The following is a 16,054-nucleotide window of genomic DNA, read 5'->3' on the forward strand; positions in this document are numbered from 1 at the left end:
GTGCTGAAAAAGCACAGCAGGTCAGGCAGCATCCAAGGAGCAGGAAAATCACGTTTCAAGCAAAAGCCCTTCATCAGGAATGAGGCTTGTGAGCCAAGGGTGTGGAGAGATAAATGGGAGGGAGGTGCGGCTTGGGGGAAGGGAGCTGAGAGCACAATAGGGGGATGGAGGTGGGGGTAATGGTGATTGGTTGGATAGGAGGCTAGAGTGGATAGGTGGGAAGGAAGATGGACAGGTAGGACAGGTCATAAGGGTGGTGCTGAGCTGGAAGGTTGCGACCTGGGATAAGGTGGGGGGGAGAGGAAATGAGGAAACTGATGAAATCCACATTGATGCCATGAGGTTGGAGGGTCCCAAGGTGGAAGATAAGGCGTTCTTCCTCCAGATCTCGGATGGTTAAGGTGTGGCGATGGAGCAGGCCCAGGACCTGCACGTCCTTGGCGGAGTGGGAGGGGCAGTTGAAGTTTGCGGCCACAGGGCAGTGAGGTTGGTTGGTTGGTGTGGGTGTCCTGGAGATGTTCTGTGAAGCGCTCTACAAGTAGGCATCTGTTGCTCCTGATGTGGTCTCCTCTAAACTGGGGAGACAGGAGGCCTATTTGAAAAGCACTTCAGAACTACACCAACACATTCCACCACAACCATAAATTCACCTGGACTATCAGACATCTCCCTCCCCTTCCTGGACCTCTCCATCTCCATCAACGATGACCGACTCAACACAAGCATCTTCTACGCCTTCTTCACTATCCTGTCTACCTGCGACTTTCAAGGAGCTATGAGCCTGCAATCCAACGTCTCTTTGTCCAGCAACACTCCCCAGGACCTTACCATTAAGTGTGTAAGTCCTGCTAAGATTTGTTTTCCGCAAATTAGATTAGATTCCCTACAGCGTGGAAACAGGCCCTTCAGCCCAAGCTGACCCTCCGAAGAGTAACCCACCTCCCCCGACTAATGCACCTAGCACTATAGACAATACACAATAGGTGCAGGAGTAGGCCATTTTGCCCTTCGAGCCTGCACCACCATTCAATATGATCATGGCTGATCATCCTTAATCAGTATCCTGTTCCTGCCTTATCTCCATAACCCTTGATTCCACAATCCTTGAGAGCTCTATCCAACTCTTTCTTAAATGAATCCAGAGACTGGGCCTCCACTGCCCTCTGGGGCAGAGCATTCCACACAGCCACCACTCTCTGGGTGAAGAAGTTTCTCCTCATCTCTGTCCTAAATGGTCTTTTCAAGCTGTGTCCTCTGGTTCGACACTCACCCATCAGCAGAAACATGTTTCCTGCCTCCAGAGTGTCCAATCCTTTAATAATCTTATACGTCTCAATCAGATCCCCTCTCAGTCTTCTAAACCCAAGGGTATACAAGCCCAGTCGCTCCAGTCTTTCAGTGTAAGGTAATCCCGCCATTCCAGGAATTGACCTCGTGAACCTACGCTGCACTCCCTCAATAGCCAGAATGTCTTTCCTCAAATTTGGAGACCAGAACTGCACACAGTACTCCAGGTGTGGTCTCACCAGGGCCCTGTACAGCTGCAGAAGAATTTAGCACGGCCAATTCACCTAACCTGCACAGCTGTGGGAGGAAACTAGAGCACCTGGAGGAAACCCACACAGACACAGGGAAAATGTGCAGACGCCACACAATTTTTTTTAATTTCAAAAATATACTTTATTCATAAAATAATTTGATGGTCTGTACAGTTGGTCATGCCATACATATGTAAACATTTACATACAGAGATCAGAATTTATCATTGTTATATACAGGTCTGTGCATTTCTCGCTCATATGCCCATATATTGAGCTAAGGCGTCAGCAGAGCCCAAATGACTGCATGGGCCCCCTGATCTTCTTTAGACAGGCAGATGTTACATGATGGTCTTTCCCCACCGCGCCTTGGCGGCAGCTGCCCCAAGCTTCAGCGCGTCCCTCAACACGTAGTCCTGGACCTTGGAATGTGCCAGTCTGCAAAACTCAGTCAGGGTCAACTCCTTCAGCTGGAAGATCAACAGGTTTCGGACCACCCAGAGAGCGTCCTTCACCGAGTTGATGATCCTCCAGGCGCAGTTGGTGTTCGTCTCGGTGTGCGTCCCGGGGAACAGGCCGTAGAGCACGGAGTCCCGCGTCACGGCGCTGCTCGGGACGGACCTCGACAAACACCACTGCATTCCTCTCCAGACTTCCTCCGCATAGGCACATTCCTGAAGAAGGGCTTATGCCCGAAATGTTGAATTTCCTGTTCCTTGGATGCTGCCTGACCTGCTGTGCTTTTCCAGCAACACATTTTCAGCTCTGATCTCCAGCATCTGCAGACCTCACTTTCTCCCCCCATTCCAGAAGGAGGTGTGTGACAGTCTCTTTCCCCCCCCCCCCCCGCAGCCGCTTCGAGGGCAGCGTGCGGTGCGGCTGAGAGTCCGGGCGTGCATAAACGATCTCACAGGCAGAGCCCTTCTCACCACCAGCCAAGCCATGTCTTGGTGCTTGTTGGAAAGTTCTGGCGATGAGGCATTCTGCCAAATTGTTTTGACAGTCTGCTCAGGGAACCGCTCGATAGGATCCGCCCTCTCCTTTTCCCGAAGGGTCTCGAGGACGCTACGTGCTGACCACTTCCTGATGGACTTGTGGTCAAAGGTGTTTTTCTTCAAAAATTTCTCCACGAAGGACAGGTGGTACGGAACGGTCCAACTACTCGGAGCGTTCCGCCGCAGCGAGGCCAGGCCCATCCTTCACAACACCGGGGACAGGTAGAACCTCAGTACGTAGTGACACTTGGTGTTTGCGTACCGGGGATCCACACACAGCTTGATGCAGCCACACACAAAGGTGGCCATCAGGGTGAGGGTGGCATTGGGTGTATTTTTTCCCCCGTTGCCCAGATCTTTGTATAGTGAGTCCCTTCGGACCCGGTCCATCTTTGAACTCCATATAAACTGGAAGATGGCCCGAGTGACTGCAGCGGCACAGGTTCTGGGAATAGGCCAGACCTGTGCCACGTACAACAGCAATGACAGTGCCTCACACCTGATGACCAGGTTTTTTCCCGTGATGGAGAGCGACCGTAGCCTCCATCTGCCCAGTTTCTGCCTCACTTTACTGATACGCTCCTCCCAAGACTTGGCGCACGCCCCAGCCCCCCCGAACCAAATACCCAGCACCTTCAGGTGGTCGGTCCTGACGGTGAAGGGGATCGAGGATTGGTCGGCCCAGTTCCCGAAGAGCATGGCCTCGCTCTTGCCTCGGTTTACCTTGGCCCCCGAGGCCCGTTCGAACTGGTCACAAATGCACATGAGTCTGCGCACGGACAGCGGATCCGAGCAGAAAATGGCGACGTCATCCATATACAGGGAGGCCTTAACCTGCAGGCCCCCGCTGCCCGGAATAGTCACCCCTCTCAGGCTCGCATCCTTCCTGATGGACTCGGCAAATGGCTCTATGCAGCACACAAACAAGGCAGGAGAGAGAGGGCAGCCCTGCCTGACTCCAGATCTGACTGGGAAGCTATCTGATTCCCACCCATTGATTGAGACTGCACTGACGATGTTGGTGTAGAGCAGTCTGATCCAATTGCAGATTCCCTCCCCAAAGCCCATTTTGGAGAGAACATCTCTCATATACCTGTGTGATATCCTGTCAAAGGCTTTCTCCTGGTCCAGGCTGATCAGGCAGGCGTCCAACCCTCTGTCCTGCACGTAGGCGATCGTATCCCTGAGGAGTGCGAGACTCTCAGCGATCTTCCTGCCTGGCACAGCACAGGTTTGGTCAGGGTGAATCACCGACCCCAGAGCAGACCTGACCCGGTTGGCAATTACCTTTGACAGGATTTTGTAGTCTGCATTCAACAGTGTGATCGGTCTCCAATTTTTGAGTTCCTCCCTCTCCCCCTTCCGCTTATAGATGAGGGTGATGATGCCTTTCCTCATGGATTCGCTCATGGTACCTGCCCGAAGCATACTGACATACACCTCCAGCAGGTCCTGGCCAATCAAGTCCCACAGAGCGGAATAGAGCTCGACCGGTAAGCCATCGCTTCCGGGAGTTTTATTCTTTTCGAAGGACTCGAGGGCCTTGGTCAGCTCGTCCAGAGATAGCGGCTGGTCCAGCCTCTCGCGTGTTCTGTCGTCTAAGACCTCCGTGATAGACGAAAGGAACGACTGGGAGGCCGCGCTGTCGGTTGGCTTCGCGTCATACAGACTGGCATAGAAGGATTTACTGATCCTCATGACATCAGCCTGAGATGACGTTGTCGAGCCGTCTTCTTCCTTCAGGCTGCTGAGCACAGAGCTCTCTTTGTGCACCTTCTGGAAGAAGAAACGTGAGCACGTCTCGTCCTGCTCCACCGAGCGGACCCTGGACCGGAAGATTATCTTGGAGGCCTCTGAGGCAAAGAGCGAGGCTTGCTGGCAGTAACACATCAGCTGCTGCAAACCCACAGCACTCCAGCAAAACCTTCTTCACAAACACCATCCAATTGACCGGTGTGTGCTCTTCCACCTTCGCCACAGTCACCCTGACTGTGTTGCGAATGCCCTGGCCAGGGCTGCGAGTGGCTGCTGAGGCCATAGCTCTGAGGTTGGCTGGTACCTGAATTGGCATTAGGCCAAAGCCAGCATAAAGATCCACCGAGAGCAGGTCAGCACAAGCAAACGATCCTCCAACGGCCAATCAGCATCCAGCGATGGTCTCCAGCAGCTCCAACGACTCGCAACTCGATCCCCGTGGTTTCTCCCCCGCCAGCACACGTCCACAGCGTCGAACCCGCAGCTCTTGAGCAGAATCTCTTCCTCTGGTCCTCAGGAACTACACATATTCCGAGCCAAAAGGCCAAGAAGCAAACTCCACACAAGGCTGGAACTGAACCTAGGAGCCTAGTGCTGCGAGGTAGCAGTGCTAACCACTGTGCCACCCCCTAAATACAGCACCTCACATTTATCTGAACTAAACTCCACCTGCCACTTCTCAGCCCATTGGCCGATCTGGTCCAGATCCTGTTGTAATCTGAGGTAACCCTCTTTGCTGTCCACTACACCTCCAATTTTGGTGTCATCTGCAAACTTACCAACTGTATCTCTTATGCTCACATCCAAATCATTTATGTAAATGACAAAAAGTAGAGGACCCAGCACCGATCCTTGTGGCACTCCACTGGTCACAGGCCTCCAGTCTGAGATCTAACCTTGCTAACCAGTCTCCCATGGGAAACTATGTCGAATGCCTTACTTGAAGTCCATATAGATCACATCTACCGCTCTGCCCTCATCAATCTTCTTTGTTATTTCTTCAAAAAACTCAATCATTCAAAGTCTTTTTAAGCTGTGTCCTCTGGTTCGGCACTCACCCATCAGCGGAAACATGTTTCCTGCCTCCAGAGTGTCCAATCCTTTAATAATCTTATATGTCTCAATCAGATCCCCTCTCAGTCTTCTAAACTCAAGGGTATACAAGCCCAGTCATTCCAGTCTTTCAGCGTAAGGTAATCCCGCCATTCTAGAAATTGACCTCGTGCACCTACGCTGCACTCCCTCAATAGCCAGAATGTCTTTCCTCAAATTTGGAGACCAGAACTGCACACAGTACTCCAGGTGTGGTCTCACCAGGGCCCTGTACAGCTGCAGAAGAATTTAGCATGGCCAATTCACCTAACCTGCACAGCTGTGGGAGGAAACTGGAGCACCTGGAGGAAACCCACACAGACACAGGGAAAATGTGCAGACTCCACTCAAGGCTGGAACTGAACCTAGTGTCGTGAGGCAGCAGTGCTAACCACTATGCCGCCCCCTAAATTCAGCACCTTACGTTTATCTGAATTAAACTCCATCTGCCACTTCTCAGCCCATTGGCCCATATCCTGTTGTAGATTAGATTAGATTACTTACAGTGTGGAAACAGGCCCTTCGGCCCAACAAGTCCACACCGACCTGCCGAAGCGTAACCCACCCAGACCCATTCCCCTACATTTACCCCTTCACCTAACACTACGGGCAATTTACCATGGCCAATTCACCTGACCTGCACATTTTTGGACTCTGGGAAGAAACTGGAGCATCCGGAGGAAACCCACGCAGACACAGGGAGAACGTGCAAACTCCACACAGTCAGTCGCCTGAGGCAGGAATTGAACCCGGGTCTCTGGCGCTGTGAGGCAGCAGTGCTAACCACTGTGTGACTGTGCTGCCCACCACGGTGTCATCTGCAAACTTACTAACTGTACCTCTTATGCTCGAATCCAAATCATTTATGTAAATGACAAAAAGTAGAGGACCCAGCACCGATCCTTGTGGCACTCCACTGGTCACAGGCCTCCAGTCTGAAAAACAACCCTCCACCATCACCTTCTGTCTTCTACCTTTGAGCTGGTTCTGTATCGAACTGGCTAGTTCTCCCTGTATCCTGTGAGCTCTAACCTTGCTAATCAGTCTCCCATGGGGAAACCTTGTCGAACGCCTTACTTGAAGTCCATATAGATCACATCTACCGCTCTGCCCTCATCAATCCTCTTTGTTACTTCTTCAAAAAACTCAATCAAGTTTGTGTTTCTCAAGGATGGACTGACCATAATCTACAACCACACCCTGATGCTCCAGGAAGGAACACCCATAATGGACACGGCTGCATGCCACGTGTTGGAAAAGGGATCAGCTCAGGTGGCTGTTCGATGAGCAGTGCCACCCCCTCCACTTCCTTATCTCTCTCTCTTTCGGAGATAAACTAGAGCCGTGGCAGGGTGAGCAGCCGGCCATTGCTTCTGTACTCCACCGTGGACCCTGCAATGTCTCTGATGGGTCAGTCCGGCCAAAGAGGGGTCAGTAGCCGTCGTCCTGAGGATCCCTCCCCTTTGCTCTGGCCTCACCTTCTCTCCATCTAACCCCTGGCTCCCACACTCCCTTCATCCGCCCCATCTATCAGGCTGTGTCCTTCCTGAAGCCTCAGGTCTCTGCTTTAACCTCATTGTCCCTTTTCCGGGGCAGAAATAAAACAGATTCCGGGAGTAGGCCCCAGCGAGATTTGAACTCGCGACCCCTGGTTTACAAGACCAGTGCTCTAACCCCTGAGCTATGGAGCCGGCGCAGTGAAGCCAGCCCGACAGGAGCCTGAAGGAGTCGGTCAGCCTGTCCTCCACCTCAGCTCCAGAGGGCAGCATCTCCGGAGGCCGCAAGGCCAACACCCCCCCCCAGCGGATGTTGCGATGCTCCGATCGGGACGGGCTGAGTTGTGCGGGACTTTTCGAACTGGTTCTCGTGGGCCGCTCATGGCACCAGGTCTCCCACTCGATTGAAACAGAGTTACCCTTGAGGGTCCGATAATCTGCCCCCAACCAATATGGCCGCCCCGCTCGCTTATATAGACAGCAAAGCCAGGGCCTGCGGGGGGATGGTCGCCCCGCACCAACATGGCAGACCGCCTCTCGCCCCGCGTTAACACGTCGGCACAGCCGTTCACCTCACGTGAAGATGGTGGACAGGCGCTTGCCCCGCATCAATATGGCTGCACAGCCGTTCACCTCACGTGAAGATGGTGGATAGGCGCTTGCCCCGCATCAATATGGTTCCACAGCCGCGCACCGGCAAGCGGAAGCGGTTCCCGGCGGGCGATGCGAGCATTGCCCCGGAAGTGAGTGTTGGTGAGATCCGGTGGAAGCTGAGTGTCCGGTGCTGGCGGTTGAAGGAGCGGTTACCATGGGAGCGAGTGGAGACGGCGCCAGTCCGAGCGGGGACGGCGGCCTCCCGGAACCTGAGCAGCCCGGCACGGTGAGGACAGCGGCCCCTGGGGAGGGGGAGGGCTGGCTGAGCGCATCCGGTCCGACACCCCCCCCATCCCCACCCCCCATCCCCCCCATCCCCACCCCCCCCATCCCCACCCCCCATCCCCACCCCCACCCCCCCATCCCCACCCCCACCCCCCATCCTCCGCCCCCCATCCTCCCCATCCTCTGCCCCCACCCCCATCCTCTGCCCCCACCCCCATCCTCTGCCCCCACCCCCCATCCTCCGCCCCCCATCCTCCCCATCCCCACCCCCACCCCCCCCATCCCCACCCCCCCATCCCCACCCCCACCCCCACCCCCACCCCCCCATCCCCACCCCCACCTCCACCCCCCATCCTCCGCCCCCCATCCTCAGCCCCCCACCCCCCCCCCTCCGCCCCCCACCCTCCGCCCCCCGCCCCCCATCCTCCCCATCCTCTGCCCCCACCCCCATCCTCTGCCCCCGCCCCCATCCTCTGCCCCCACCCCCATCCTCTGCCCCCACCCCCATCCTTCATCCCCACCCCCATCCTTCATCCCCACCCCATCCTTCACCCCCACCCATCCCCCCCAATCATCCTCCCTGTCCCCCCTCATTCTCTAACCCCCCCTCATTCTCTAACCCCCCCTCATTCTCTAACCCCCCCTCATTCTCTAACCCCCCTCATTCTCTAACTCCCCCCCCCCCCCCCATCCTGTGCACTGCCCTCATGCTTTTTATTGTTCACTTTCTGCTGAGCAAATTGAGGGATATCAGTGTAACTTGTCATTCAAGCCACCTGCTATTCGTGCCCAATGCTCCTGGACAAGCTGAGATGTGAAGGGTGGACACAGAGGAAAGCTCTGTACTGTCCCCATCAAACACTCCCAGGCCAGTTACAGCACAGGATTACATACAGAGCAAAGGCCCCTCTATACTGTACTTATTGGATGCCCCCAGTACAGGGGCCCACGGGGTTCCTTACAGTGTAATGCTCTTCCTATACGATTGTTACCAAACACTATCCAGATATGAAACTTGGAAGCTCGGTGAGAAGGGCAATTTCAAATGACATTCACAAAATGGTAGAATATAAGCATGGGTAGCAAGTGAAATTTAATGCAGAGAAGTATGAGGTGAGGAACATGTGGGGACAACATAAAATAAAAAGGCTATTTCAAAAGGGGGTACAGAAACAGTGTGACCAGGGAAAGTTTGTGCATATATAATTGTAAGTGGTAAGGTGGATTGACAATTCAGTTATTAATGGCCCAGTTTCTGAGGCTTTAGTAGCAGGTGGAAACACAGTTCAGGAATAAGATGGTTGTATTGAATATGTATGAAACATTTGGTTTAGCATCAGCGGGAGTATTGTGTCAGGATCCGGGTGCTGCACTTCAGGAAGGTCAGAGAGTGATTGCCAGACACATTCACAAGGTTTATTCCAGAGTTGAGGAACTTCCCAGATTGCACTGAAAATCTGGGACTGTTTTCCTTCATAGGATCCCTACAATGTGGAAACAGGCCATTAGGCCCAACAAGTCCACACAGACCCTCCAAACAGTATCATTCACTCAGACCCATTTTCCTACCCAATAACTCTACATTTCACCAGACAAGGACTCCTAACCTACACATCCCTGAACACTCTAGGCAATTTAGCCTGGCCAATACACCCGCACATCTTTGGACTGTGGGAAGAAACTGGAGCACCCGAGGAAACCCATGCAGACACGGGGAGAATGTGGAAACCCAACACGGACAGTTGCCTCAGGCAGGAATTGAACCTGGGTCTCTGGTACTGTGAGGCAGCAGTGCTAACCACTGAAAAATGTATGCCTTTCCTTGAAGTAATACATTGCCAGAAATTGGTGGCAGCTTCAATTGAAGCATTCAAAAGGGAATTAAATCATGGTCTCAAAAGGAAGAATGTACCGTGTTGCAGGAGAAGGTCTGAGAGTGGCTGTAGGTGAATTGCTCACTTAGGGAGCCAGTGCAGATTAGATAGGCTGAATGGCAGCCTTGCGTGTCAGAAAAATCCCACAAATGCAATCCTTTCCAAATCTGTGCACGGTTCTATTTTTTAAAGTTGTTATTGAATCTGCTTTTATCATCCTTTCAAGCAGTTCGAGTCAGATTACTGTGTGAATCAACAAATCTGTGCTGCCTCTGGTTCTTCTGTCTATCATCTGAGATTGATGTCATCTGGTTATGCACCCTCCTGATAGGGGAAACAAATTCTCTTCCTTTTAATCCATCAACAATATTTATTAAATTAGAATACGTGAATAAATCTCTCCCTACCGCTCTGCTCTGAGAGTAACCCCCAGGTGCTCCAGTGTCTCCATGTTAATGGAAGCTCCTAATCCCTGGAATCGTTCCAGTGAATCTCTGCTGCATCCTGAACAAAGCTTTGACAACCTTCGAAATTGAGATGGCCAGATTTGGGCATAATACTGCAGCTGAGCTTTAACCAGCGACTTAGAAAGGTTAACCTCTTGGTGGGTTTTATTTTGTCTCTGTTTATGCCGGTCAAGGTCCCGTGAGCTTGTTTAAGCAGACCTCTCAACCTGTGAGTTTTTACACGTTACAGGTCCCCACGTTAACACTGAGGGAGGGTAATAGACACTAATTGTACAATCTTTCTGCCAGTATACATCATTCACACTACTCTACATCAAGTAAATAAAATCTCTCCTTATTTACACATTTTTGATAAACCTCTTTGAAATCTCAGAGGCTGTAATGGAAAGATCAGGTGAGGCTAATACAGTAGTTATAATTCATTTGGGTTTTCAAATTATTGAGGTCACTAGTCTGGGAACAAACACTGGAATGACTATAAAACATGTCAAAGGTACTTGGCTTGACAAATGGTGGGAAGTGGTTTGCCCTGGGATCACTGCTGTTCATAAAGTCCGGAGTCAAAGTATCATTTCAAAACTTGGCAAGGGCACCAAATTGGAGGTTCAAATAATATAGTTGCTGCACGAGTTTAGCGAAGGGGACCTTGGTTTTAACGGGTGCGAGGTAGTTTATTTTGGTAGGAAGAATAAGGAGGCTACATGCTTGGGGAAATAAATATAATATAGGGACAGGGATCACAGGAGCATGTCCACACAAACCGTAAAGCAGCATCTCAGCTCAGGGAGGCCATTTCTAATGGAAAAAAATCCAACAAAGCACTGGTGTCTGTTTGAAAACAAAGTTTTGCAGGAGCTCAGCAGATCTGGCAGCATCTGAGGAGAGAGTAGTGGAGTTAATATTTCAGGTCGTGACTGTTCATTGTAAGTGGGGAAACATGAGAAATGTCCTGGGTTATAAGTTTGTGAAAGAAGGAAAGGGGACTGGATAAAGAAGCAAGTCTGTCAGGGTGGGAGACAGGGATGATTCAGTGACAAAACAGTTGGCACGGCTGGGCTAAATGGAGTGACGGACAGGTAAAGGAACAGCAAGGTGAATGGAGATATCGTGAATTGCAGAAATAATTGAAACCAAAACTTGAAAGCAGAAAAGGTGAAAAGAGTAAATCTGAAACATGTAAAGAATGAGGAAATGGAATCAGGGCAGAGATTACAGTGGGGAATTTGTGACGAGTCTGTCCAATAGAATAATGAGGTGCTCTTCCCTGAGCTTACACTGCCTTTCACTAGGACACTGCAGGAGATGGAGGACAGAGAGGGCCGTGTGAGAGTGAGGTGGAGGATTCAACACCAGGTTACTGGACACTCAGTAAACAAAAAGTCACCCTTCTCAATGTTGAGGAGACAGTATTGTGAGAAGTGAATATAGAATACAAAATTGAAAGTGGGAAATCACTTTTTTGATTTGACAGGAGTAATTTGTGATATTTGTCATTGAGAAGGCCAGGACTGCCACAGTATGTTTGAACTATTATATCAAGCAAAGAAACTGTGAGTTTACTCTTAATAGTAATAAACAATCGTATTTATTTATTTAACAATTAATGTTATAGTAACAAAATACACTACAAACTAACAATTTACACTGTAAATCTAATCAACTCCCTTGGGCTTTAACATAACCCTGGATAGTCATGTCCCACCACAGTAGATCTTGGCCTTGATCCATGTGGTTGTGATTGACTGGTGGTCTTCTCCCTGTGGTCCCAGGGGTGTTTCTCTTCTGGGTGGTTGGTCTCAAGTTGCCGCTCCTCATGATGGTGTTTGGACACTTATACTGAGAAGTCTTTGTGCCCTTTGGGAGGGTCTTCAATGTTTGCAAATACATCGATCAGGACTTGATCATCCTGATCAATTGGATCTAGCCAGGCAGTGACACGTTGATGGCAGGGTGGTCCTTGAGCATTAATTCCTGGAGGTGGTAGGGGCATTTAGATCAGACAGACAATCACCTGATGAAGGAGCAGCGCTCCTAAGGCTAGTGCTTTCAATTAAACCTGCTGGACTATAACCTGGTGTTGTGTGATTTTTAACTTTCCAAATAAGGTTGTGAGGTGTCTGGTAAACTACTCGATGTCCTAGAAATGGCATTCAGGTCACTTCTATTCAGTTCCAATTCAAGTGTGTATTGTATGGTCTGCAGCTGCTGAGTTAATTACATACTCTCTGCCTGTAGCTGCAGCCTGTCTGGATTCTGCAGCATGTTTATTCCAGAGTCCTGGAGCACAGTCACCTTTGGTCAAACCTTATCTTAATTTTCCAGCATGCCTCATTTATTGTCTGTTTGTCATAAATCCATCATTTGGAGCAGCCTATCCAGCCACAAAGGGCAGATATTCCATCTCCTGTATTTGTGCCAGTCTGTACAGTTGGCTAGGGAAGGATTGGATCATTGAGGGCTGACTGAGGGTTGGGTGTGGGTGTTGCCGATAATGAGCTCCTTTGGAATATGCATTGGAGAAGATGTGTTTATGCCACGAAGTTGGAAGTGGCAGAAAGCGCAGAGGATGATCCATTCCTGACTCCAGAAGGACAAGGAAATAGATGAAAGCAGGCAAGTGGAACAAACAGTCAAGGGCACCGGCTACCTGGCAGTGGTTTCTGTTAACTTGCTTCCATCAGTGACTTCATGTATTTTGACGAAATCATTAACTTTTGCAGTGACCATGGGAGTGATGGAACATGAGAATCAGTGCATGTTCCCAAGTGAATTGTAATAAAGTTCCGTGTCTTTGCTGTCCTTGTCCTTCCAGATTTTAGAGGTCATGGGTTAGAAGGAAAGTGGTACTGAGACCGAGGGTTAATGTTACAGTGAATTGGTTGAAAGGCTGCCCGTGTGTTACGTTCCTCAGTGTGAGGGGACGGGGCTCCTGAGGGTGATGTTCCACCTTACTGGGGTAGCGCACTGGGAATCCAGCCCTGCTATTTCTGAAGTCACAAAATTTAATGTTAGCATGAAAAATTCCCCTATTTCACTGTCATAGACCCAGGATGACAAAGCGCAGACCAGGTTTCTGTACTTAAGCAAATTACTCATTTTTATGAGTAATTAAACTTTAGCTACAGGTAAACAATTCTGAAACATCAACATATCACTGTATTGGTTAAAACTCTAATTCCCTTTATACATGTGACCTTGCACACAAATAGACACAGGCTAAAAACACGGGTGTTGTGGATGAGAGGAAACTGGGAAAGCAGTTCGCTGATCCCTACACACAGGATTGCTGTCCTAGCTCTTGTGCTGATCAGAACGCTTTCCTCAGTCTTCCTCCTCTGAGTGCTTTCACTGGATGGCAGGAGCTGACTTATTAACTAATGATCATGGCTTGTACAATAGCTGGAAGGAAAGCAAATCTGGTCGTCTTCTGTATTACAGTGGCTTTTACTGCAGAGAACAGAGATCTGAAGACTCATTATTTTATTCATAGTCCCAAAGTAAGTTCCCTGCGAATCAATCACATGGTTGTTGGCAGAAAGAGGGTGTTTGTGGTCAATAACTGGTTTTGAATCAATTACTTGTTGCCAGCTGAAACTCCACTTGTACACATCCCTTGGCTCCAGGTTATTCAATAAACTACACTTGCACGTGTGGACAAGTTAGACCGAAGTGTCTGTTTCTGTGCTGTATGAGTCTATGACTCTATAACCACTGCTTGAACAGTCAGTTTTTAAAAATTAATGTTTGCAATGACTTAGGTTATCTCAATTCAAAACGTGCGGCAATCCTTAGTTTTGAAACAATTAATTCCGCATATCAGTTCATGATCAGAAATACAGGAAATTAAGAAGTGAGCTTTTAGTGATGGGTTTTGATGCTGCATGAGTTGCTGTCATGATGACCTTACAAGGTCTCCTTGCTTTCCAGAACCCTTGGAACATTATGATTAAGCACCGCCAAGTTGCTCGAAGGGGCCGGAGGTCACAGATGGCAGTGAGGTAAGATTTTACTGTGTGTACACACACACTGGCCTCAAACCTAGTCCAGGATCAGGAATCTGCAGATTAGATGTGAGGTTGCAAATAAGATTCTTTAGAAATTTGTTAATTCTGGCTAGCACCAATATTAGGCCAGGTTACCAAATTATTCTTAAATACCCACCTGAGTCCATCAGTGCCCTGTAAAGGGAATCCGCTATCCGATGTGACTCCAGTCACTTAGTACATGGCTGACTTAGGGCAAATGGTGTTGGATAATAAGTGGAGAATTGCAAGTATCTCACTGTCCTAGAAAATAGAGGTACCTTCAGCCTTTGTCTATATCTGTGGATCTGACCAGTTGTGTGAGACAATCTGCGTTTACAACTAGCATCATAAGACTTTAGGACTTTTATGGATTTCTGATCACCAGGTTAATTGGGCAGATCAATGCTGGGGGATTTCCTGTCCAAGAATAGAGATCAGTTGACTGAAATGATGGAGCAGCATAAAACACGAGAAGTGAATTTGATGTCACCTTAAACTCTGTAAGAACCTCAATATGTCAGGTTCAGAATCTGAGTGTAAACCTAAGTAGAATGGCTAACTTGGGGATTGCCTTATCCTCAGCCTGGGATGTATGCAACAAAGCCTTCTTTTTATTCCCCTCTGTGTATTGAAGAGATGCTGTTCCCCCATCACTCTTACTGCCTCTCAGAGACTATATTGTGTTGGTACTGTGAAGCAGCAGTGCGAACTGCCGAGCCATCATGATGCCCCAGGTGGCTTATAGGATGGAAATGGTATATATAGCATTACACATTCTTCCACAGGTTAGAACTGGTTCTGAAAGGAGCTGCAGATAATCATGCAATGTCAGGTAATCTGTTCAAAGGTGCTTTTGTCAAAGAGTTCAAACAGGTGAAATCTATACTCTCTGCTTTCACCAGCTTCACCAATCCAAATGTATCCATGGATTTATTGCGAACTGTCCTGCAGCCCCACATCAATGAAGAGATCCGTGCTGTTATCAATAAGTACACCAAGGTAAGCTGCACCAGCCTAAGCACTCTTTGACGACTAGGTTCGGGAAGGCATGTCTGCGCTATTCACTCTGGATTAGTAGATTAAATTCCACAGACTGGTCTCAGATTTATAGTATTTTGGTCCTGTATTCAGCTTTTTAAAAATATCATCCCACAATTTATTTGTAGTTGAATAGTCTGCTGGCCTTGGTTTCTGCCTTATCCTGCTGAAGTTACCATAATCAAAATTGTACATCTTAACTATTAAAGGATTTGTTGTGGTTCTGTTCGCCGAGCTGGGAATTTGTGTTGCAGACGTTTTGTCCCCTTTCTAGGTGACATCTTCAGTGCTTGGGAGCTTCCTGTGAAGCGCTTCTGTGCTGATTCCTCCGGCATTTATAGTGGTTTGAATCTGCCGCTTCCGGTTGTCAGTTGCTGTCCGTTGCAGTGGCCGGTATATAGGGTCTAGGTCGATGTGTCTGTTGATAGAATTTGTGGATGAGTGCCATGCCTCTAGGAATTCCCTGGCTGTTCTCTGTTTGGCCTGCCCTATAATAGTGGTGTTGTCGAATTCATGTTGCTTGTCATCTGAGTGTGTGGCTACTAAGGATAGCTGGTCGTGTCGTTTCGTGGCTGGTTGGTGTTCATGATGCGGGTTGTTAGCTGTCTTCCTGTTTGTCCTATGTAGTATTTTGTGCAGTCCTTGCATGGCATTTTGTACACTACATTGGTTTTGCTCATGCTGGGTATCGGGTCCTTTGTCCTGGTGAGTTGTTGTCTGAGCGTGGCTGTTGGTTTGTGTGCTGTTATGAGTCCTAGTGGTCGCAGTAGTCTGGCTGTCAGTTCGGAAATGCTCTTGATGTATGGTAGTGTGGCTAGTCTTTTGGGTTGTGGCATGTCCCGACTCAGGCGACTGACTGTGTGGAGTTTGCACGTTCTCCCAGTGTCTGCGTGGG

At 49.4% G+C, this 16,054-nt stretch overlaps 1 protein-coding gene across 1 annotated transcript in view; it reads left to right on the forward strand.

Moving 5' to 3' along the window:
* The first annotated feature begins 7,624 nt into the window (after positions 1 to 7,624).
* LOC132822690 (deoxynucleotidyltransferase terminal-interacting protein 1) overlaps positions 7,625 to 16,054 on the forward strand; it is a 172,010-nt gene continuing 163,580 nt past the window's right edge. The window contains exons 1-3 of the mRNA XM_060835943.1: positions 7,625 to 7,756; positions 14,024 to 14,094; positions 15,024 to 15,120. Of these exons, the coding sequence (XP_060691926.1) occupies positions 7,685 to 7,756; positions 14,024 to 14,094; positions 15,024 to 15,120 (240 nt within the window). The 5' untranslated portion in view covers positions 7,625 to 7,684. The remainder of the gene's footprint in view (positions 7,757 to 14,023; positions 14,095 to 15,023; positions 15,121 to 16,054) is intronic.

This window comes from Hemiscyllium ocellatum, chromosome 15 (genome assembly GCF_020745735.1).
Source record: "Hemiscyllium ocellatum isolate sHemOce1 chromosome 15, sHemOce1.pat.X.cur, whole genome shotgun sequence".
In the NCBI taxonomy this organism is placed as follows: domain Eukaryota; kingdom Metazoa; phylum Chordata; class Chondrichthyes; order Orectolobiformes; family Hemiscylliidae; genus Hemiscyllium; species Hemiscyllium ocellatum.